Source organism: Charadrius vociferus, unplaced genomic scaffold (genome assembly GCF_000708025.1).
Source record: "Charadrius vociferus isolate BGI_N301 unplaced genomic scaffold, ASM70802v2 scaffold455, whole genome shotgun sequence".
Taxonomy (NCBI): domain Eukaryota; kingdom Metazoa; phylum Chordata; class Aves; order Charadriiformes; family Charadriidae; genus Charadrius; species Charadrius vociferus.
Window position 1 is genome coordinate 830,639 of NW_009648550.1, and position 24,359 is coordinate 854,997.

Here is a 24,359-nt window from a genome sequence, read left to right on the forward strand (position 1 = left end):
AGTAGATTCTTTTACACTTTTGTCTTTACTGTAAATTGTCGGTTTACATTTTTGTCTTACAAGCTTGTCCAGCTGTTTCTGGACAATGCTTTAAGATCCATGTATTTAAAAGCAGTCACAATTTAAACAGCAAATATATCTGTGATATGTAACAAGTACAGTTTTCTCTAAGAGCAGAAGACTTATCTTTTTCATCACACTTGTAAGCATTTAGATTAATCTTTCTTTAATCAAAACTGCTCTATGTTAAGGTAAAATAAAGGTTTGTGTAATCTTGGTTTTACTGAGTTTGTGATTGTATGTCCTTTTTTTTGGTCTTTAATAATTGAGCTTGTAACAGCAAATGCTCTTTATTAAAAGACATGGAAAAATATGGCCAATTCGATTGGGCCAAATTAGATTTACCATAACTGAAGTGTCAGATCTTGGTGTCCTTGTCCATGTTGCTTTGTTCCAACTTAAGAGCACGTTGCAATTACAGTAAGGACAGCACGTGGATAAAAAACATTCATTACAATTTTTTATATTCAGATCTGAGAGCTGACTAGGACAGTAGTAAGAAGCTGTAGTTTGTCTTACTGTAGATGAATTTAAACTTCTCTCACGATGTAATCAGTTCTATGTGTATTTTAGGATTGCTTATAAATCTCTCTAATCAGAAATTTTGTATCTCCTGGTAGCTTGTCTCTTTGAAATATTAAAAAGTTGATCCTTGTTCTCTTACCTTGCTAGATTATTTCTTTTTCTTAAATCTGATTAATCATCTTCTTAAGCTGAGCAGGAAGAATAAGAGGAAGATCTTGAAGATAATATAAAATCCAGGAGAGAATATTCTTAATCAAATTCATACGAATTAATAAAGCTGCAACTAAAGTATCATATTTGAAGATCTATTTTCAATGGTTTCAAAAGAGGCCGTAGATTAAAAGTGAACAGTTTAGTTATATCACAAGAGATATCACTCCCAGATACTTAAACCTTTTACAAGGCTGTTACATTAAAAATCTCATAGGTTTATGAGGATGTAATGATAAAGTTGCTGACATAGTGGTATGCAGATGAAAACTGAATGGCTTTCGAAGCCATCTAAACCAGATCATACTTATTTTGCTTTACCTTCAAGACTGAAAATAAGATCTGTGACGGGGGCAATTTTATTTCCCATATCACATAGTTGTAAGCCTTTGATATCTTCTGAGTCACAGTTAGTTCTGGCAAGAGGTTTGATGAAAGATCAAGTAGAACACAAGGCAAGCATCTCGTCCTGTTATCTGATATAAACCAGAGCGAATACTCTTCTTTTAAAATTGTAGGTCTTGGTTGCCCAGAGTAACTTTATTAAAACTGCAAGCTACAGTACAGTGTTTGCACCTGACAGTTTCTGCTAAAACTAAGTGATTTTTTTTTTTTTTTTGGTGTATGTGTGTTCTGGAAAGTTCAGTAAAGGGAGCAAACAGTGGTCAAGATTTCACCTGTCAGGATTTGACTAATTTGGATGAATAGTAGAAGAAAGATGTGAATTAGCAGAAAATATATGTGTTTTAAAGAAGTAAAATAGAGGGACTTAGTGTTAATTTATTTTAAAATGACTTCACAAAATCATCCAGAAATAATTTCATACACCTATAACTGTGGAAATTTTAAATACCAAGTAAAGACTTATTTTGCTTTAGAGGTTGTCATTTTAGCCTTTTAAGACTGGGATAAGTTCAGCAGTTATGCTGCTGCTCTAAGCAGGAAAATTGTAAGAAGGTCAATGGTAAGATCTGTAAGGGTTTGGGGTTTTTTTTCCTTTTTGAGTCTGATAGTTTGAGCTCTGTACCAGAGATGTAGTAAGCTTATTTAATGAGTAGTGGGCAGCAAGTCTGCAAATCTAAGTTCAGAGGAAGAGCTTGATGTTGGTTCATCAGCTACCAATAAGTTTCACATGAATGAGAAAACCAGCAGTATCACATTTTTCCCTCCTGTCTCATGCAATCCTGTGAGCCTTTACATAATAACATGACGTTCATTTTTTAAATTTTGCTTTATGCCAAGCTGTTCAAGATTACACTTCATGCCAACTTTACAATATTTTATAACCCTTCCCGGTCATAATTTCTCTGAAAATTCATTTGACTTTTTCTTGATCAGCTCATGTCTCTTCCATCACTTATGCTACTGGTGTTTAATTCAGTGGTTTATATGTTTGGCTGGTGGTATTGCTTTGAAAGGGAGAATGCTGAGTTGCTCGCAGTCTCTGCGAGAGTGTTGCTGATTGCCTTTTGACCAAACTGAAAAAAAAAAAAAGAACCAAACAACAAAACCTCAAACAAAACAAACCCCAAAAGCAAATGTATGGTGAGGAAACAAAATTGAACATGGTTGCTAGTCCACCTTGTAAAGGAGCTACTCTTTGAAACAATCACCAGCATTTCAAAACTGCTTGCTTTAGCGGCTTGAGAGAAGGGATGAGTGTGTTTTTATGTAGGTATTATAGTGTCAACTCCAGTCTCCGAGCCTGATAAGAGACTGTTCTCTTCACCTAGATAGTTACTTGTCATTGACATGACAGCATACACAAAATAAGGTGGTATTATTTATTACTTCCAGTTCAGCTGAGATTTCTTTGTGCTTCTGAGTTTACCTTGTATGGCTTATTGTAAGTGTTCCAGAATGTTGAAGTAGTACAGGAACATGGGTGGCTACAGGTGGTTTAGGGTGATGATAGTTTAGCATCAAGTTTACCATCTGCACTGTGGCCTGGGTTTCGTGTTCAGCATGCAGCAGCCTGGCAGTAGAAGAAGCACTGATGTAAAGGAAGTGAAGCGTTACAGTCAAAAGTTTACTTATTTTCAAAAGTAGAAGGTAAGGACTGCATTTTATTTAGCTTTTCAAATATATCCACAGATAATCTTGGAGGCAGAGGTTGAAGAGTTCAGGGGTTTGAGCATCTTGGTGCGTTCGAGTTTGATTGTCATCGAGAAAAGTTATATACCCAAGTTGGAGATTTGGCTGGTGGAACCTGAAAGGGTCTCCTTTCTTTGTGTGGAGGAAGCTGGGAAAAGTCCTCTTTCGAGTTAAATCTCATCGGCCTTTGCTCACCAGTTTGTGCTGATATACTTTGGGAAGCTTGTCATGCCATCAGCTGGGCTCCGATGTGTCATCATCCATAGGTGAATCACTTTTACTGCCCTGCCTCCCCGGTTGTCTATGTGACTTAAATATCAGATTGCAGTGAGAAAAGGCAGAGGTGCAAGTTTATTTGGGGATGTCAATCTGGGGAACTAAGTGTTTAAAATAGCAAGATTTTGATGGTTCTTAGTTGTTGTGTTAAAGTTATAGCATCATATTATGAACTCAGAAGTCTCTTTGCTAAATTTTGAGGGAGTCAGAATGGTCCTGCCTTGAATAATATGAGGTATGGAAACTTGTGTCTGTAATACGTGCCAGTCAACAGAAATGAACCGACTCTGCCCTAACACATCATAATATCTTCTAGTTGTGCTAGTTTATAAACATCTTTTTTTTTTTTAAAAAGTGCTATTTTTATAGCGTAGGCATGCACTTTCAAGTAATCATGTGAGTAGCTTGTTGCTATCTTTTTTTCTGCTGCCTTTGAAAAAAAAAAAAACACTTTTATGAATCGTACATTAATGCCTCTGTTGGTAATTTGTGATACTTCTCTAATCACATACTGAAATATTTGTTTTGACTGTGTTCACAGGCTAAAGAGTGCAATGGCGTCAAGGCTCCAATTGATACAAGCAAGCCGAACCCGAATGAGGTGGAGTTTGATAACCTGTATTTGGATATGAATGGTATAATTCACCCTTGTACACATCCAGAAGACAAGTAAGGCATTTTTTTGTCTCTTCTACAAATAGGATTTGTTGATAGCATTTCAGATGTTAAAGTGGATGCTCTTATGTTTTAGACCAGCACCCAAAAATGAAGATGAAATGATGGTTGCGATTTTTGAGTATATTGACAGGATCTTCAACATTGTAAGACCAAGGCGACTTCTTTACATGGCTATAGATGGAGTAGTAAGTATAGATATATTTAGTTCCTGGTAATGACTGTTTGTAAAATTAGGGTAGGTGCCATCTGCTCTCCTAAGATCCTTTGGGAAATAGTTTTCTAAAATGAAAAACTACAGGTAAAATATACTGTTAATTTAATTTTGGTAAGGGTAATTAAAATTATTCATGGGTTTTGTTGTCCATGGGGTTATATGAGCTGGCTAACGTAGTCTATTGCAGCCTGAACTTTGCTTCTGAAAAGCAGGAAACTTCCATAAGACAGTAACACTCTGAAACTACTTATTTTCCTCTGTTCTGTGGCTTTAGTAATAATTTATGCCATGGGCTGGGGAAGACCAGAAAACAGTTCAAGCAGATGCCCTTAAAATGGGCAGTGACTGAATTGTGCTGGGGAATATTTCACAGGCCAGCCTCAGGGTGCATTTGAAGCTGAAAGCTTGTCTTTCTCCATACCTGATTCTTATCTCCCCTTGGTATATCAATTGGTCTAATAAAAGATACCCCCTCTTAATATCTGTGCTTTACTGAGTGTTTTTCTATCCAGATTGTGTAGTCTCACTGGGAGACACGGAAATGGCCTAGCAGGCTGCTGGTAGGCCTCTTAAGCTTTGTTTGTTTTTCTAGGCTTTTCAGTTTCTCAAAGGTAAAATAAGCATCATTAAGTAAAAATATTTTTAACCTGAATTCAAGTGCAGGAATTCCTAACGTGGGTGTGTCTGTAGAAGTAATCCCAACTAAATGTTGATGTATCCTTTTAAAAAAAAAAACCACATACCTGCCATAAGCTCACTACTGTCTGCTGTAGTATTTTTATTTTCAAGAGAGTTATGAATACAATTGTAGGAGTTTCTTGTTGGAGAAAGGGTATGTAATAAATAATGCTTCCCAGATATGTCACTGTAAGTTTCTTTTTCTTTTTTTTCTTTTTTTCTTTTTTTTTTTTTTAAGGGAAACTTTGAATCTTTGAGCGTTGAGCATTCTGAGATGGGGGTAGAGCTGTGCGTGCTGCTCAGGGCTTACCTCGCAGAGAAGCTCAAGAGACCTGTTTAGAAACATGTCCAGCTCCCTGTGCTGCTGTATGAGAGCTAGTGGTGACATAAGGGAGGGACAACAGAAATCCCCGTTTCAGTTAGAGTTTATGCTGATGTTTTGTTAAATGGTTGTATAATCACAGACTGACCAAATTGAAAAGACTTGTCCAGAAGTGAAACGATTGTTCAGATGCAATAACTGAACCGAGCATTATGGTACCTTTTTTAGGCTCCACGTGCAAAAATGAATCAACAGCGGTCAAGAAGATTCAGAGCATCAAAGGAGGGCATGGAAGCTGCTGAAGAGAAGCAAAAAATAAGACAAGAAATTCTGGCAAAAGGTAGAACTGTGGCCATATCTGAGGTTTTTCAAGTGAGAGTCACCTTGTTTGTTTAGAAGGCTTCAGTAAGGGTTAGAAAAGGGACGTCTTGCTCAGTGGATATTTGCCTGTGCATTACTAAGAGAAGGAGGGGATATCAAGGCTATAGAAGGATGGATCTATGTTTTCCGAAGTTAAGAACTAAGATAAAACAAAATGTCACTTTTTTTCTTCTTCTGTCTTCTGCCTGAAATGGATTTGCGTTGAGTACTCTTAATTCATTTAGAAAAAAACAGGAGAGCAGGAATAGATGTAGAAGTGGGAAACTAACCAAAACTCTTACGGAAGGAGGTGCAAATGTGTAGGGCTTGATGAAAGGAGAGTTGAGGCTTAAAAGCAGGGATCAAATGAAAATACTACTGCACAGGAATAATGAGCAAGGGCAGTGATTTGACAGTGGAAAATGCTAAACTCGGTGAGGAAACAAAGTCAATGCAACTTTGTAAGGGCAGTTTTCATAAGTGGTGTGACTCGAGTGAACGGAGTGTGTGGAGCTGAAGCATGCTGCCTGGGCTGGAGCAATTAATTCAGGTGACTGTGTAGGAGGAATGAGTGCTGTAGTCCAAGCGAGAGGGCCATTGTGTAACCTAGGTAGAGATTAAAAAGGGAGGACAAAGACTTTTTTAACATTTCTTCCTGTAGCATTTCTAGACTACGAAGACCCTTTATGAAGCTCAGAGATGAGAGAAGTTGGTGTAACCCTGTTTGTGAGCCCAAGTGAATAGATAGTGGAAACATAGGGGAGAATATGTAAGAAAATAATTATTTCCTAATGTTTTATCTCATTTAGCAAGCTTAGTTTCTTTGAGATTTCTTTCACAGTCTTTTGACAGAATAGGTAGTGAAATCACTTTTCTGAAGTAACAACCACATTTGTAAATGTACTAATACCTTATTTTACGATGGAGATAATATAATGGTAAGAGCTGTTTTAGTTTTGTTGTTGGTTGTTTTTTTTTTTTTTTTTAAACAAACTAACTTTCAATAAGTGTTAATTGTTATTAGGGGAGCCGTCTGGGTTTTTATCTTGCAAAAATGTTTTTAATGTTCCATGTTGATTTACTTATGTTAAATGTTTTTATTGCTCTAGGTGGCATTCTTCCTCCAGAAGAAGTGAAAGAGAGATTTGACAGCAACTGTATTACCCCAGTAAGTAATCTTGCACTTTAACCAGCAATTGCCAGTGTCTGAATGATGGTTTAATTTATTTTCTTCCGTCCCTTTTTAGGGAACTGAGTTTATGGACAATCTTGCTAAATGTCTCCGCTATTATATTGCTGACCGTTTGAACAGTGACCCAGGGTGGAAAAATTTGACAGTAAGTTTCACAGTTTCATACTTCAGGAAAATTAAGGTTATCTATTAGTCTGGGTTTGGATATGGTTGAAGAGTATAAATTTAACAGATCTGGCTCATCTTCTGGCACTGTGCTGTTATTCGTAATGGACCAACTTGTAGGTTCTGCTGGGGCTACAGAGATACATTTCATCCTAATGACACAATCTAACAGCACCATTTGTTTGGGTTTCCTTTAAGAGCAATGAAAAGATTGGATAGTAGAAGCCACAATTTGATACAACGGGAGACAGGAATACTTTTTCTTCTTTTTGGGAAAAGTGTCAAGATACATTATATATGTATTCTTTTCACTATTTCCTTTTTAACTCATTTGCTATCTCAGGTAGGCTGCATTTTCTCCGTTATTCTAATGATGGATGACAGTAGATGACAGGCAACAAAAATAATACATGTCAGCTTTCTTGCCTTTCTGGACTTCGAGATTCTGCCCCCCTCTTCCTCAACCACTCCACCCCTACTGAGTTTTGTTTCTCACAGCCCTGTGTTTGCTCTGTACAAGAAGGCAGAATAGTCAGTCTTCTCAGATGCAGCTGTCGGTTTTATTTTCCATAAGTTGACTGTTAAAGTGGTCGAATTAGAGGGCAGTTGACTTTGCTTAGTTCTGTCTATCAAACATGAGTTTTATAAAATGCTAATGCTCTGGACGTGGTATTAGTGTACCTGTGAGTTTAGAAGATCTAAAGGGAAATTGGCATATGTCTGCTTTATCTGTTAGTTCTCTAGTGCGTATTTCTATTGCCCTGGTAATTTTCAGGAAATTTCAAATATGTTAGTTAAGGACATGGTAATTTCAGTGGTATTCAAATCAATATGTCAGCTTCATCCTAGAATTAGTAGAGAAAAATGAAGGTCTATTCATTGGTTCCAAACTCTTAAATAATTTCATTTTGAATCATAATGTTTCAGTTGAAACTACAAATTAGGATTTTGAGTATTCAGAAGTCAGATTCAGTCTATAAACTACGTAAGTTTTTTGTTTTTTTACTGTGGCAGTGTAAATTGTTTACACAATCTGTAAACATTTCACAGGTTATTTTGTCTGATGCTAGTGCTCCTGGTGAAGGTGAACATAAAATCATGGATTACATTAGAAGACAAAGAGGTAAAACTCAAATAAATGTGAACATTTTGTTTTAAATTAAGGTATGGTTGGTAATAATTTGTTTTACATGACTTTGGTTGACTAAATGTAATTTTCTTTTGTATAGCCCAACCAAACCATGACCCAAACACTCATCATTGTCTGTGTGGGGCTGACGGTGAGTTCTCTTTTGCTAGCAACGCGTCCTACTAAGCTTTCTTGTACTGTTTTGTGATTGAGTTGGACTGTAGTTTTTAGGTTCTAACTTGTATTTGTTTAAATAATCCAGTGTATTTCTTAGTTTTTGAAAGCTCTGTGTAATATATGCAGAAAGATCTAGCACTGTCCATAGCTGAAGGGCTAATTTCACTTAGTTGTACTATCGCGGTAGTTTGTGAGTTAGCACATCTGTGTATTCACACTTGCTTAAGGTTGAATGCTTTTTAACTTTTTTAAAAAAAAGCTTAATAATGTTTATCCTTCAATATCTTTTATTCTTCTCTTTTGATTGGTAGCTGATCTGATTATGCTTGGGTTAGCTACACATGAACCAAACTTCACTATAATTAGGGAAGAGTTTAAACCAAATAAACCCAAGCCGTGTGGTCTTTGTAACCAGATGGGTCATGAGGTTAAGGATTGCCAAGGTTTGCCCAGAGAAAAACAAGGCAAGGTAAGAATTTTGCTATTTCTAGAAATTTTCTCTATCTCTAAGCTAATTTATGTTTTAATGAGATCCTCAAATTGTTCTCGCTGTTGGATTTTGGCTGAAACATGGCACAAATTATATTACTGGAATTACCTAGCTTTCCTCTTACATTAACAAGTAAAAATTGTACTTCTGTAGCACAAAAATATTATGCCAAACCTAATGTCCTCACTTGTGGTGTTTTGTTGTGGTAATTTTTCTACGGGCAAGAGAAAATGATCAGTAACTTAACAGAAATGCAAAGTAGCAAAATGCATCCTTGGCATAAGAACTTGAGAAACTGTACTTGTATGCCTCTCAACTCCTCCCAAACTACGCCTTTAAAATAGAGCTGATGAAACTTTAAGGTGAGCTTGGATGTAATGCAACTGTCCTTTATTTTAGCATGATCAGTTTGCAGACAGCCTTCCTATTGCCGAACAAGAATTTATCTTCATCCGATTATGTGTTTTGCGAGAGGTATGTTGAAGCAGTTACTGCATCTGCTTTATATAAATAATATTTTTAAACATTAAAAAAATTTAACAGAGTTGTCTAATGTCCTCTTTTGTGTGTGTGTTGCAGTATTTGGAAAGAGAACTCACCATGGCCAGTTTGCCTTTCACTTTTGATTTTGAAAGAAGTGTTGATGACTGGGTCTTTATGTGCTTTTTTGTGGGAAATGACTTTCTTCCTCATCTGCCATCTTTGGAGATCAGGTAGTTAAGAATATATGTTTTTGTTTTGGGTTGTTTTTTTGGTTTTTTTTTTTTTTTGCACGCATACCTGCTGTGGTTTTAAATACTAAGAATCTCATGCTTTTGTATGTTTGTTTTTAGGGAGGGAGCAATTGATCGCTTGGTTAACATATATAAAAACGTGGTGCACAAAACTGGGGTAAATTTTTTTTTCTTTTTCTTTAGAAATATCTGGGTGTTTGCTAAAAAAAATAGACTTGTTTTTCAACTTTATTTTCTAATTTGCAGGGGTACCTCACAGAAAGTGGTTTTGTCAACCTACAGCGAGTCCAGATGATCATGTTAGCTGTTGGAGAAGTTGAAGATAGTATTTTCAAAAAGAGAAAAGATGACGATGTAATTTTTTTGTTAAATTCTTTGAGTTTGTTTTTATCGGCTGCCTTACTGTTAGACTGTGGTGCTCCTTTAGTAGAATAAGAAACTTTGTTATAATCTCTAGTGAATGCCTCCATATTAAAAAAGGAATTGTGAGCTTCTAGCTGAATTTCTTTTCTGGGACTGCAAGGCCTGTTTTTCTGATTGTTATCCCAGGTGACAACCAAATGAAAACTGTATGTGAATTCTGTTACTGCCTGCAGCTTTTTGAATAGCCGCTATGAAAATTAGAGGAGGACTTGTTTTGTAATTTGCTGCAACCTGTAGAAGTGTAAGCTGTGAGCGGGGGTGCCATACTAGATAGGAATTCAAAGTGCTTTCTTGCCTTGCAGTCCCTCCTGCCATTTGAAATCTGTCTGGGGATTCTTGTTCTTTTGGTCTCTCTGCATTTTGTGCAGTTTTTTGCAGACATAGCCCAGTTTATTCATTAAGTGCAGGGGATAAAACTCATTGTGAATGAAAGAACAGAATTGTATTCGCTATCCAGTCAAAAAATACTGTGCCAGTGCTGGCAATTTTTATTTTTATTTTTTTTAATAATTGTCCCAGCCTACACTTCTCTTGAAGTGGAAACACCAGTTTGATGTTGAAATCTTCAGTTTCCTTGGCCCAAGAGTAGTATCTTTCCTTAAGCCTCTTCTTTTCCTGTTTCTAGGACTTTAAAGATCTCTCCTATTTTTTTAAAAGTGTTTTTGGTGGCTGTTCTAGTGCAGGCAAGGAGTTCATGTCCTTTTGACACCGATGTCACCTTGACGTAAGGCGATAGCTAAGCTTAGTAGATGATATAAGCTGTTACCAAAACTGTGGGGCTTTGAATACGCAGCTACGTTTTCTTCCCTATAGGTTTGCAGGGTGGTGTAGAAATTTCTATCCCACTTCTGCAGGGTTTACAGACACAAGAATTGACCCATGTGTTATTCAGAACATTGTGTAAAAACTTCATGATTGACTGACTTTATTCCTCTTTATTCTCTATTTAGGATAATTTTAAAAGACGGCAAAAAGAAAAAAGAAAAAGAATGAAGGTAAATTCATTTCTTTCACAATGCAAAAACTAGCAGGAATTAAAATGTATACTATAGCTTTCAGCAGATTTGTTAGTTGAAGCTGGAGTTGTAATCATGGTATGTTCTGGCCTGTGTCTAAACTATTTTTAAAGTTTTTTTTTCATCGGTTTTTGTAGATTGGAGCTTTGAAAGAAGGAATTGCATATTAAAGGCTTCATAAAAGGGAAAGGAGAGAGAGAGTTGAATATGCTGGATGATAGTTGTATATTGTGTCCTTCAGATCTACACAAAGCTGCAATTTCATGATTATTTAGCAGTGCTTCAGCATGGGGACTGTACAGGAATTGCTTTTTCCATGCATTTACACAAGTCTTCTCAGCAGTTGTATTGCTGAGGGCAGTGGAGTTTAGCATGAGAGTTTAGGTTTAAATACTTACACCAGTTTGCATTAAATGGATTTGCTTGATCAGAGGCGTGTTTCCGAAAAAGCAAGGAAGGCTTACCCCAAACTATAGTTATCTCACATTCTGCCTGCAAGCAAATCAGTGTTGCCAAATATCTCTCAAATGTAATAGACAAGCATTAGCTGTTGTGGGAATGTGGTTGCCCTTTCTGACCCAGGTAAGCCAAATTCTTTAAAATTATTTTATTGGAAGGATGTTTGATTTTTCTTCTATTGACAAAATATTCTGATATTTTAAAAATGGGCTCTTGTAGGTTGATTTCAGCATAGCTTTCTCCTTGGTTAGGACATTCAGGTACATATAGCTTCCAAAACTTCCAAGGCATATGACATCTCCACTCTGAGTACTATCTAGATCTTGTGTTTGTTTATTAAATTATGTATTTTTTGACTGTCTCTATTAGAGTGGAAGAGGTTACTCACTTTGCTTACAAAGAAGAGTACATTCTTCCCAGTAAGTCAGATGAAGTCTCACTTCCCCAAAAACCTGCCTTTCAGCTCATATAGAAAGAACATGGGCATAAAATGCAGAGTTTGTTTGTTTGGGGTTTTTTTTAAAGAGCTTAATAAATTGTAGGAATATAAGGGTCCCACTTGTGTCACTTATGTCTGGTTGAGATTGTTAAACATAACTAATTTAAGCTGAACTGAGTGAATGAGTAAATTACGCTTGTTTTATATAGCATGTTAAACTGAAAATTGTGAGAAAGCATCATCACACTGCTGTGGAGATTACACATCTCTTTCAGTATACCTGTATATGTTTATCTTCTAGAGGGATCAGCCTTCTTTTATTCCTGGTGGACAGTTTTCCCCTCAAGCTCTGGGAAATCGATCTAGCCCTCAGGCAATCAGTAACCCTAGACAAGCCGCCTTTGAGATGAGAATGCATGACAGACAGAATTCTGTAAGTAGATGTTCAAAGGTATTTACACATAGAAGGGGAAATAATCACATCCTGTGTTACTCTGGACACCTTTTTTTCCTACCCCATCAAGCTTTCTTGAAAAGCAGACCCCAAAAAAGTTATTTTTAAAGGAAATGTCTTTTAACAACCATTTTTTTTGAGACTACTTAAATAAAATTGGGTTCGTTTTTTTTTAATGTTTGGTATGATACTGCTTGTTAAATGGTTCTGGGAGGGAAAGCCTAAGGTGAATGTATCAGAGTTAAATATGGTGGCTCTTCCCCCTGGACTTGTTTGGCACTTGTGGAGTAGAACCTCCTGTGAGTACAGGTTTAGGAACTTCTTCGATACGTTTGTGAGAGATGCAAACTGAATACACGAGCTGGGGGGTCTTTTAATAGTCTTTTTGGACTTTGTGTACACACACATAGATATCTATGTTTTGGAAATCTTTGGAAAGGTATTAGAAGGTGAGGGAAAACTAGAAATAAGTTGAGTGCTCTGTTGGTCTTGATTGTTAACTTTAAATAACAATTATGACAAATATTTTCTTTCTGGGCATAAATCTTCATCCAAACAGTGAACAAATTTTTGATTAAAGGTCCTTTTCATCATAAAGCTGTGTGTTCTGTCTCTTATGTCTAAATAAATAGAATATGCTTTTTCAAAGTATAATTTCTGCAATTTTTCCCTTTTCATCTTGAAACTTTTGCACGTGGGTTAAGTACGTCAGTTCTTCTATTGAACTGAAGAAGTTTCTTTTAGACTCTAATATTAAAATAGTTAAATTTGAAAGGAGTTTAAAAGATCAGTTGTGAAAAAAAGTAGAGTATTTCTGCCAGTTCTGAATTACAAGCAACATTTTTACAGTAGTCTGCATGTGCCTTTTTCACTGTTGCTGTAAGATGAAGTTGTAACATAAACTGTAGGATAGAGAAAACAGTGGTATTCCAAAACTGAAATATATAAAAAAATTACACATTTGATCAATTTATACTGTCTTATTTATTGCACTTTTTCTTTCTCAAATGCAATGAACTTTTTGCCTGTATGTATTAATGCCTGCCTTTTAATACAAAGATGTGTTCTTCTTTTCTTTCGCTACTTGACTTGGATTGTGTAGCTTTTGCCTTGAGTTTTTGGGGAACTAAAAAAAAAAAAAAAGCATATCATTATCACAAAGCTGTTAATTTTAACTTGAATTCAAAATGCTTAATAAATCCTTCCCTCCCTCCCCCCTCTATTTATCTGTAATAATTCTGACCCTAGACAACTTCATCATCTCCAAATACCAGCCTCACTTCTGATGGCAGCCCATCACTGGCAGGAGGAATTAAGCGAAAAGCTGAAGATAGTGACAGTGAACCTGAGCCAGAGGATAATATCAGGTGAAGCCATTTTTTGTAGCACTTTGTTAGCAAATTGCTGAAATAGATGCAGTCTAATTAATGCCATTTAGCTTAGAGCAGCAGTGCCTTCAGATGCTTTTCTATGATCTTTTTATCCACCAGTAATTAATGTGGAGGGTTAGAATATTCCGTAAATTCCAGTGAGATGTGTAAGCTATAGCTGTTAAATCTAAGTATCTAGATTAGTATGCATGCAGGTTTTCATCCTCCAAGCCACTACTCCCTTTGAGACCAAGCACTAGATTGGCTAGACATTCACTGTTCAGCTTTGATTATGTGAGCTGAATGCCACTGTTTTGCAGTTGAATTTTTGAGCTATTTAACCCATAAAATTCAGTTACGTTTGCATGTGCAGTATTATTTGTCTTGACTATCACAATATGTTTTCCTCCATCTTTGATTTGTAGCAGGCCCTGTTTTGTCTATGATGGGTTCTTTAAATATCTTAGGATGGCTGGTCCCTAGATGATTGAGGGATTGGGATTTTATGAGCATTAACTGACCGTGAATTACCTATGAGTGTGAGTTTATCAAAGGTTTAAATCAAGCTATTGCCCTTTAAGTCAAGGGTGAAGGCCCTTATAATTTTTTGTTAAAGGTTTTGTCCTGATAAATGCAACCAGTAAGTTTTTGTGTCCTGTAGTCAGGGGACATAGGTGGATGTGGAAAAACAATAAGGGTTGCTTCATGTAAAGTACTGATCACTAGTGTCCAGCACTGTTGTCCTGACATATTTGTGACATCCAGCCCATCAGATCTTCCAATATCAGATATTCTAGCATGTAGCTCTGTCCTTGCTCACATGGCTTTCTTAAACTCTTGGAAGCATTTCTTGGTTTCTCCATCTCCTCATCGGTTTGAATCATCTTTGAAGTAGCTCAGGTCAGATTTTAAAAAGTATCCCTGTACTGGGCAACCAACTTGAAACAGAAGCAAGGGAAGATCCTTTTTGCAGAACCAAAAGGATACGTGTCATGTTAAAAAGCATAAATCGATCTCTGCTCTGTTTTAAAGGCTTCATACGCTATATTTATTGCACTATGAGATTCTGACAAGTGGAAGTTTGAGTTGACCTTGCGAGTTACTTGGGTGCTTCAGATTCTGTATGTAGTTTAAAGTGGTCACAGCCTTTGTAGAAAGGGATCTTGCGTGATGATTTTCAGATGGGACAGTCAATGGCAATTTTTGAATTGTTGAGAATAAAATACTGTTTAAAAAAAAAAATTATTAAGGGATTGTCTGATTTAACCAGTTTCTAAATCAGATTTGTACTTTGCTTTACTCTAGTTCACTTGAATACCAAAATTTATGGGAACTTTGAGATACATGTGTGTAAAACACATGCTCTATAGCGAATAATAAGTTCAAATTAAAAAAAAAAAAAACAAAACCAAAACAAAAAAAAAAAACCAAAAAAAAAAAAAAAACAAACCCAAAAAAAAAAAAAAAAACCCCCAAAAAAAAAAAAAAAAACCCCCAAAAAAAAAAAAAAAAACCCCCAAAAAAAAAAAAAAAAACCCCCAAAAAAAAAAAAAAAAACCCCCAAAAAAAAAAAAAAAAACCACACAACAAAAACAAACAAAAAAACCCCAAACCAACCCAGCTAATTTTGTGAGGGAGGCCAGTTTTGAAGCATGGTATCATTGTGATTGAACCAAATGTTAAGTAGAGCTTAATCTTTCTATTACTGAAGGTACCTTTTTCGATGGCAGTCCCCATGCCCATCCCAGCTGTATTCCCCCTGCCTTCTCAGTTTTTCGAGGACCCTATGGTCTGTGCCTACTGTTAATCTTCACATAACATTCTTGAAATGTGATACAATATAAGCACATTATTCACTTTTTTTGCTAAGATTATACAGTAGAGCTGAGGGATTCAGATGCTTGTCTGTCAGAGATGAGCAAGTGGCTGTTTTCCCCTGCCCCATCCGTAGACAGACATAAGGGGGAGCTGTGTGAAGTAAGGATAAATGATGTCGGAGGTTGCTCTTTTGACTCCAATATCCATCTCTGGCATGAAAGATTGAAAATCCCTGTGTAAAAGGGAACTCATCTGACGTGAGTCAGCAAGCACGGGATTCCTGAGTTGCAGATAATTCTGCTGGTAAGCATAGCTTGTCTGAACAGCAGTAGAATATAGAAATCAAGCTGCTGCTGCTTAGTATTTATTTGCTTACTTTTTATTTTGAGTAGCAGGGAAACTATATCACTTTTCTGCTTGAGAGGGACATTAGGAGTAGAGGAATGAACTTGATGTGAGAAGATACTCTAGTAAGACAAAGATTTTAGCCTAGGGTAGATTAAACAAAATAAGGAGGGGGAGGAGTTTGTTCTCATTCTAGTGGTTGGAAGAGGTAAAGAACAAAGTTCAAATGGCAGTTTTGGTAGTAGATTCCTGATAAGAAAGAGAAAATTGCCAGCTAGGAACAATGCTGTTCTGAAAAATCCTGACAGCAGCAGGCACATGTTTAAAAATCTATCCTGCTCCTATCAAGTACTTAGAAGACGTGTTTATCAGGGTGGTGGCTTCAGAATGTCATCTGGATTTTCTACAATGCCAACCACCAAATTTTATTCTCTTGCCGTTGAGAGTCAGTTTTTAATGCTTTCATTGAGATTGTGTAAAAACGAGAATTGAAGTCACAAGTGACTTTGGCATTTATTTTAATTCAGATATGTAAAAGTGCATATATTAACATGTATTGACATCTGTTTGTGTTTGTTCTGCAGGTTATGGGAAACCGGTTGGAAACAGCGCTACTATAAAAACAAATTTGATGTTGATGCGTCTGATGAGAAATTCCGTCGTAAAGTTGTACAGTCCTATGTGGAAGGGCTTTGCTGGGTTCTCAGATATTATTATCAGGTACTTAAAAATTTCTTCTCTGAAAGTTCAGTTTTCTTTTGTGTCTGCACCCTATTTCTTTTCAGGAAATAATAATTGTCTGTTGCTCATTTTTGAGAAACAGTGGATTTTTTTTGAAGATATAAAATAAGTGGGTGCCCATTCTGTTTGATACTCAAGATTTGAATGCAGTTCTTGTTTCTCACATACAGTAACAGCGCTTGTTAGTTTATTAAGGACTGATGCATATTTTTCCTTTGCAATACATAGCCATGCGTGGTGAAATTACAGATGACTAAATGGGTGAACAAAGGACAAAGCCTGTGAAATGCTACTAAGAATTTGAAAGGAACAGAGTTGTCGGTCTCCTTCATAGATTGTAATGATGTTCTATGAAGTGTATTGTGATTGAAGTAATCTGTATCTGATTTAAATCTTTTGATAATTGAGATGTCAGATTGGCAAGAGATTAGAAAGACATGTTGGGGTTTGTTGCACCGATGGTTAATAACTAGCTTCGTGCCCTGAAGACAAAGTAAGTTATATTTTGTGCGTGACCTGGGAACAGAATGTGCTTGAGCCGATGAAGTTTATCTGTCTCAGCCGGGCTTTGTGGCTTGAACACAGTGCCATGTTGATAAAACTGCACATCTTTCATAGGTGGCTCACACCTGTCCAACTTAGAGCACAGGCAGGGCAAATACCTCACATGCCTGCAAAAAGCTATGCAGTCTTAAAGTTAGTTTATTTTAACGTGTCCTGCTTTCCACCCTCCCACCTTGGAACAAAAAGGGAGTGTGTTCCCTTCCCTTCGACTGTATGAATTAGTTGAGTTTGGGCTCCGACTTGCATGTTACGGTGGATGAAAATCATAGAGTTTAAGGTTTGCAAGTCTGTTGCAGTTGATCTGCAAGAGAGCTGAGCTCTCCACATCCTTTTGCAAAGGACAAATGTCACCCGGACACCTTTATAGGTGGATATTGCCATGATCCTGCACACAGTTTAGGTCTGCTGGAAGCAAACCCTGTTCCTGGTAACTGTGGCAAGATATATTCATAGAACTCTATAAGTGCCCATACGTCTCCAGAGTGTGTAAATGAATCTTCAGATTAGCTGTAGGTGTCCACTTGCTGGTTAGCTGTCAGGGTGACCTTCAGTGATATGGTGATACAAAACCACTACAAAAGGTAGTCTGGATTTTAAGGGAAACTGAAGGGCTTAGAGGAAGGGAGTATATGGCAAAACTGAGATAATATTTACGAGGTGACCAAATTATTTTTACTCATTTGACGACTGTAAAATTAAGTTTGTTTTATTCAAAGAAGTGTGCATGGAGTATGTGTTCGTTGCTTTGTGATCAGTGGCCACAGCCTTGTGCAGACATCATCATCTGCTTTTATAACTGTTCAAACCAGGGTTGCATTTGCATGTGTGCCGTTGAGAGATTTGAGATTCTAAATGTGTAGGAGCTGGAAGACAGGCATATACCAATCTCAAAAACAATATGGGCAAGTTCCTATGCAATATGCTCTAGTTTAGCTTGTAAAACCAATTTAGTTACTGAGGTGTATGTAGGTGACTCCTTGTCATTCTGAGTTAGTAGATGTTCTGGCTGAAGTGACTGATGCATATAGAAGTGATAGATGATTACAGTTGCAAAGAAAATAAATTGGTGAAGTTGACAACAACTTCAGATTTCTGACAGGACCATAGTGCTCTTGAGAAAATTGAGAAGTAGGGCCAATAAGACCTCAAGGAAAAGTGACTGTACAGCAAATATTTTCTGGTTTAGAAATGTTCAAAAGGAAAACTTGATGAAAGTACACAAATGTTTAGGGCTTTGTTTTTGCCATTTTGCTTCGTATTCAGATTACTCGAAAAGAAGGCAAGTCACTCTCTAGGCCTTATAAAAATTACATTGCAGACTTAAAATTTCGTGCAGCAGTTAAAAACTTGCACTTGTTTGTACTTGCATAACAGAAGTAAGTGTAGGCAAGATACTGTAACCTGCTATACATGAACAGTATGTTGTATTGGTATGGAGCAGCAGTCAACCCACTTTCTGCCCCTATGGAAGTTGAATTAGGAAGCTGTTGGACTGGGGGAATTTCAAAATAGGTTTGCTTGGGGGTTTTGGTTTTTTTTTTTCTTTTTACCATAGTAAGAATTGCTTCTAATAACTACTGCTTATTGTCCATAAAACTTCTGAGAGAATACATTATGTGCTTTTCTATTCTTATAAAAAGCCAATCACACAGGGCATGTTCCACTAGTGGGAACATCTGTTTGGAGAGGATTAAAAAAAAAAAAAAAAAAAAAAAAAAAAAAGAAAAGAAAGCAAGAAAGCAATCCACCTGGCTTTTGAAACATACTGAAACCATCTGAAGAATTGCATCTAATAATTATAGTTTCTGTAATTTTATACCAAAAATATCGCTGGGGGAGCCTCATTGACATTTACTTATTAGAATTGGAAGTCAAAATAGTAGGCTTTTGTTTCAAGTGGTACTGCTAAGAAAAATAGCTGAGGAGGTGAAAACTTGACTTAGACCTTCTAGAGCCACATTTCCTTTGCCAAGTGCATTGTGTTCTGATGTGTTTTGAGTTTACTTTATTTTCTCCTTTTTGAGGATTATTTTGCCTCTTTCAAGTGAATGCACTTCATATTTCGCGATATTCAAGACAGAAGAATAAGAGGGGAAGAGCAAAATGTAACTCACAATGTGTATTAGTGCTTCTACTGAACAGAAAAGTAACAGTTAAAACCAGAATACTTTTCAACCTGCAACAAGTATTGTTCATGTTTTCACACCTTGTAGAGCGTATCAATCGGGGTTCTTTGGTCTCTCATATTCCCAAGTTGGCAGTGTGATTTTTGAATTGCAAAACAGTAGTGCAAACTGTATGCTGCCAGAAAAATACTTCTCCTGTTCCTGTTGAGACCTCTGTAATGGCTTTCTGACTGGTACAATTCTGCTGTTTAGACAATTACACAGAACTTGGGAATTCCTGCTCTGTGTCATCTGTGTGGATTTCCCTGTTCGAGATGTGGTAGCAACTCTACACAAGTTGAAAATGTTAGCCCCAGGGACTGGTTAACTGTATGGACAGACTGTGATTTCCTACTCTGCAAGACACTTTTTGTGCTCAGTTTTATTGGACTTAGTGCACATGCTCGTGTGTTGGGTTGGTTTTTTTTTTTCTCAAGGGGGAGGAATAAGGCATGAGGTGTGTCACAGTGTCCTGAAGCTAAGGTTAAGATTCTGCTGCAAGGTCTTTTGTGTCGTTACGGTGCTAGGTCCTGTCTCTTTGGCTGTCTCCCTTAGTGACTCAAACCTAGCACATAGCAAGAGTACTTTGGCATAGAAGTCTATCTGCTGTTCTGTGCTGCCGAGGAAATGCCCGAGGTCTCCATTCACTGTCCAGTGAACTCACTCGCTCTAGTCTGGCTATGAAAAGTTAAGTCCCAACCTGAAGTCCAGAGTATCTTTAGAGGCAAGAGCTCTTTCTTTTCTAATCATGGGGACTCCTCTTTCTCCTGGTTGATGCTGGGCTAAATTTTGTCATCTTTAGTGACTGGGCTACGTGGTTTGGGTTTTGGTTTTGTTTTTTTTTTTCTGATTTGTCTGATTTTGTTTGTCTGTCCTAGGGCTGTGCATCCTGGAACTGGTATTACCCTTTTCACTATGCTCCATTTGCTTCTGACTTTGAGGGTATTGCAGACATGCCTTCAGATTTTGAGAAAGGCTCAAAACCGGTAGGACGTCTTTATTTATTTATTTATGGTTTAACAGCTCATTAGAAGTGTCCTACATCTGCTTGTTTAATTTCAACAGTTTAAGCCTCTTGAACAACTTATGGGAGTATTTCCAGCTGCAAGTGGAAATTTTCTGCCACCAACATGGAGGAAGCTCATGACAGATCCGGTGAGAATCCTTGTGTTCCTCTCCGTAAGGTTGTATCGTCTTGCAGTTGTGTGAGCATGGCTTGCTGCTTCTTACTTCAGGCAGAAAAAATAATGGGAGACCAGGAGGAAGCGTTTTTGGTCGCTTGCAGAGATTCTTCAAAGAAAGATCCATAAAAGTGATTCTTTGAATTCAAATGTTTCAGTGAGAAAAATTATTTCCTGACTCTCACACTTCAGTAAGATTGTTTACTTCCTTAAAGAAACCTTGCAAAACTCAACTGGGGAGCAGATACCTTAACCCAGTTACCTGGAATTATTCTATCCTGCTTAATTTCTTGGTTTGATACTCTAATGGAAGTGCCCAACCACACTTTGTGTTTAAATGGCATTTAACAAAAGGTGTTTCTATTAGTCAGTTCTTTTCATCCTTCTTAGCTTTGTGTTTGCTCATCCTCTGCAAAGTACAGTACTACATAGCATTCTGAATCAATTCCATAATTGGCTTTAACGATTTTTTTATTATTTTCTCAAATACAGGAATCAAGCATAATTGACTTCTACCCTGAAGATTTTGCTATTGATTTAAATGGGAAGAAATACGCTTGGCAAGGTGAAATTTCAGCTTTCTTTTTTTTGAGCTGTAGTATACTGACCTTAGTCTTAACAATTTAGGTGAAAATAGGAAAAAAAAAAATGGAAAATTGTCTTAATGAGATAAAGATGCAGCAGGGCACACAGGTAACTTGTGTTACTTGGTGTGGAGGAGAGGTATTTTGCAGCAGGTGTATTTTTGAAAAGAAATTAGTATGAAGAACAAATTATGATTCAGTAACTGATTTAGGATTGGCAATGATTATTAGTCATTTCAGCAGTCATTCTAGATTTGTTAATTTGTCCTGAACTAGATTAATAATTTTTCTATTTCTATCAGCCTTACTATGTAATTGTCTTTTGTCTCCTTTGCATTTAATTAATGGATCTTGTTCTGTTCAATCAGTGGCTCATTAGTACCTTGCGAAAAATACTTTGGGGAATATAGAAATATTTGGATGCATACAAAGAATGAAAAAACAGCTGCAGTATTTAATGCAGCATCTTCTTTCTTTAGAGAATATTAATTTTAAAGGTCTGCCAAATTTTGTGGCTGGTTACACTGTTCAGCCAATAGTATAATAGCTCAATTATAGGTATAAATAACTATTTGGGCACAAAACGAAACACATGAAATTCCGTCTGAGCATAAGAATGCTCATTTTTACTCTGAGGGCGGTCAGATGCTGGAACACATTGCCTAGAGAGCTTGTGGAGTCTCCATCCTTGGAGATATTCCATACCCAGCTGGACACAGTCCTGGGCAACCTGAGCAGCCCATGACTATGCTGGAGCAGAGGGGGCGGACTAGATGATCTCCGAAGGTCCCTTCCAACCCCTTACATTCTGTCATTCTATGATTCTGTGATTCTCTTAAACAACTCGGTTAGCCACAGAAATATCTTACTTGGGGAAGTGTTCCAAAATCAAAGAAAATATTCCTAGGTATTATGAGACATGTTGCGTAGCAGGTTTTCCCTCTAACTTGAAGCCCTATTGTAATTCTGGCAACTTTCCTTAGTCCTTTTGTCCAGTTACCAAATCTACAGTCTAGAGCAGTAATGTTTTAAGTAGCTCCCACATGTTTTCAGCAGCCTGTAATGTTACTTTTGATTCATTTAATGCTTAATTGCATTATAAGCTCTTTGTTCTGGATTAACATCTGGAATTTTCATCCTTAAAAGGCAGTTGTGAAACAAGAAATATTTTCCAAGCTGGAAGTACCAGACTATCTCCGTTAAAAAGCATCTGGTATACTTTGTCTTGACCTTATCTGCTATACCTGAGATCTGCCTGCTGGTAGAACTGGTACAGGCACAAATATGAAACTATGAATATCAGTTTAGTAGAAAGCCTTTGCTGACATCTTGGTCTGGAAAAGTTCTAGTATTCATGGTAAGGGAAGTGAAAACTAAAATAATTACTCCTCCAGATTCCAGTCGATAACAGGGGTGACAGAAGTAAATCTTTGAAGAATTTCTTAGTGTTTTTTTGATATTATAATAGAAGAAAATAGAAGAAAATGTATACTGGAGCACACCATGGAAGGCTGTTCTCCAGCTTCATCCAGTATCATTGAGGCTCTGAGATGTGCTGCTTAGTGAGGGGGTTTGATCCTGAGTAGAGCCTCCATGTTATCTCAGAGTAAAATTAATAGCTGGTGGGAATTATTCCCTACTGGATAATATCTGTATTACCTTGTCGCTGAACTTGGAGTGATTTCTTGCATTGTTGTCTCTTAATAAATTAATATGAATAAAGTAGCGTTGAGTTCTGTTAGGGGAGTATCTGTAGTCAATGAAACAAATAATGTCTGTCTTGCTGAGCTCATCGTGTTCCTAAATGAGGCAGGTGCGGGTAGAGGTTATTGCTTCCCAGTGCCGACCCAGGACTGGGGAGGACGAAGAGGGTGGTGGGGTACTTTGAGACAAGCTTCCCTTTTCAACCTGCACTACCACTGAACTATTTTTCTATAAAGAGCCTGCAGGGTCACAACCTCTGAAAATGTAGGGTTTTCTTTTCTGGGACTCTTGCAACAGTTGTTTCTTGGGTGGAGAATCTGTTGGAGCTTTCCATATTAGTGTCTCTTTTTTGTTTTGTGTGTTTTGGTTTGGTTTGGGTTTGGGTTTTGGTTTGGTTGTTTGTTTTTTTTTTTTTTTCAACAAGTGTGAAAAAGAATTAGTTTGGTTTACTAGGTGTTGCATTATTGCCATTTGTTGATGAGCGACGCCTTAGAGCTGCACTGGAAGAAGTCTACCCTGACCTCACTCCTGAAGAAAGTAAGAATTGTGATATTTTGTTACAACTTGTTCTTACTACTGTGTTTCACCCTAAATGAGCAAGGTATAGTAAGTGTTTGGTTGGATCGAATTATGGCAGACTGTCCTGGCTTAGGCCTCAAACCGGGACGCAAGCTGCGGCCTCTTCTTCATGGATGTTGCTGGTAATTAGAATAATTCTTGATGCGTTTGGTTTTGTAGCTTTCACTTACTTTTCTTTTACTCAAGTAGACCTGCATAAGACTTAACCGGAAAATTAGATACCAGCTTAATCATGTGAAAAACTTCTACCAGTATATACTGTCAAAATACTTGTTAGATTAATATGTTGCAATCAAAAGAATAAACTTGTTCCATGGTTAGAGTTGATGGTAAAACTTGATAGGTGTATTGGCTGTTCTGACCAGTAGGCTGGCTGTGTCCAGTTATGATACGTGAAGCTTTGTGTTCAGCTTATATAGGCAAATGTATGTGTTACTTTCTCCATTGTACAAAAATAATAGCTGGTTCTTCTAGGTAAACTTCTTGGAAGGTGTGCGGGTTTTGGGGAGTTTGGGTTTGGGTTTGGGTGTTTTGTTTGTTTTGTTTTTTTTTTTTTTCCTTGCCAACATGTATCTTCAACATTGCTCTGTTCTAAATTCAATATTCCTCCCAATGAACACAAGATTCCCATTGTTCTACTGTCTGCCAATTACCCTTGTGACCAGAGACATCCTCTTCTGGGCAGAGATACTGTCTTTCCAGCACTCTCGAGGAATGTTCAAAGCTTTCTACTAAATCACAAAGAAGCTTTCCTTCCGTGGAGGTGTCAACAGGACAGTGTGCTGGTCTGCTGTATTCCTTCCTTCCCTCTTTGCTCTGAACTCTTATCCCACTCTCTTCATCTTTCTAGGCAGAAGAAATAGCCTTGGTGGTGATGTTCTCTTTGTTGGAAAACACCATCCACTTTGTGACTTTATTGTAGAACAGTACAAGACCAAAAATACAGAGGTAGGTTGTGCTTTTTCTTAAGGGATTGTGTAAATGGTGAGGGTGGAGGTCTAAAAGTGCTTCAGCTTTCAGCTTCAGCTGAAAAATTATTTTTTCCATAGCCAGTTGATATACCCCCAGAACTGTGCCACGGAATCCAGGGGAAGCTTACACTGAATGAAAATGCCGTTCTTCCAGATCAGTGAGTATGGCTTTTGGTATGGGTTGTTTGATGCTAGAGCACGTTTCCTTCAGTTATGTCTGCATTTAAATAAATATATCTTTG

At 37.2% G+C, this 24,359-nt stretch overlaps 1 protein-coding gene across 1 annotated transcript in view; it reads left to right on the plus strand.

Annotated features, from left to right (window-relative positions):
- The first annotated feature begins 3,541 nt into the window (after positions 1-3,541).
- XRN2 (5'-3' exoribonuclease 2) overlaps positions 3,542-24,359 on the plus strand; it is a 43,380-nt gene continuing 22,562 nt past the window's right edge. The window contains exons 1-23 of the mRNA XM_009886051.1: positions 3,542-3,553; positions 3,707-3,834; positions 3,917-4,028; positions 5,286-5,397; positions 6,527-6,585; positions 6,665-6,754; positions 7,825-7,897; positions 8,004-8,054; positions 8,392-8,549; positions 8,970-9,044; positions 9,150-9,283; positions 9,404-9,461; positions 9,551-9,658; positions 10,678-10,722; positions 11,943-12,074; positions 13,344-13,462; positions 16,213-16,348; positions 19,977-20,084; positions 20,164-20,253; positions 20,772-20,844; positions 23,021-23,104; positions 23,997-24,094; positions 24,196-24,275. Of these exons, the coding sequence (XP_009884353.1) occupies positions 3,542-3,553; positions 3,707-3,834; positions 3,917-4,028; positions 5,286-5,397; positions 6,527-6,585; positions 6,665-6,754; positions 7,825-7,897; positions 8,004-8,054; positions 8,392-8,549; positions 8,970-9,044; positions 9,150-9,283; positions 9,404-9,461; positions 9,551-9,658; positions 10,678-10,722; positions 11,943-12,074; positions 13,344-13,462; positions 16,213-16,348; positions 19,977-20,084; positions 20,164-20,253; positions 20,772-20,844; positions 23,021-23,104; positions 23,997-24,094; positions 24,196-24,275 (2,135 nt within the window). The remainder of the gene's footprint in view (positions 3,554-3,706; positions 3,835-3,916; positions 4,029-5,285; positions 5,398-6,526; positions 6,586-6,664; positions 6,755-7,824; positions 7,898-8,003; positions 8,055-8,391; positions 8,550-8,969; positions 9,045-9,149; positions 9,284-9,403; positions 9,462-9,550; positions 9,659-10,677; positions 10,723-11,942; positions 12,075-13,343; positions 13,463-16,212; positions 16,349-19,976; positions 20,085-20,163; positions 20,254-20,771; positions 20,845-23,020; positions 23,105-23,996; positions 24,095-24,195; positions 24,276-24,359) is intronic.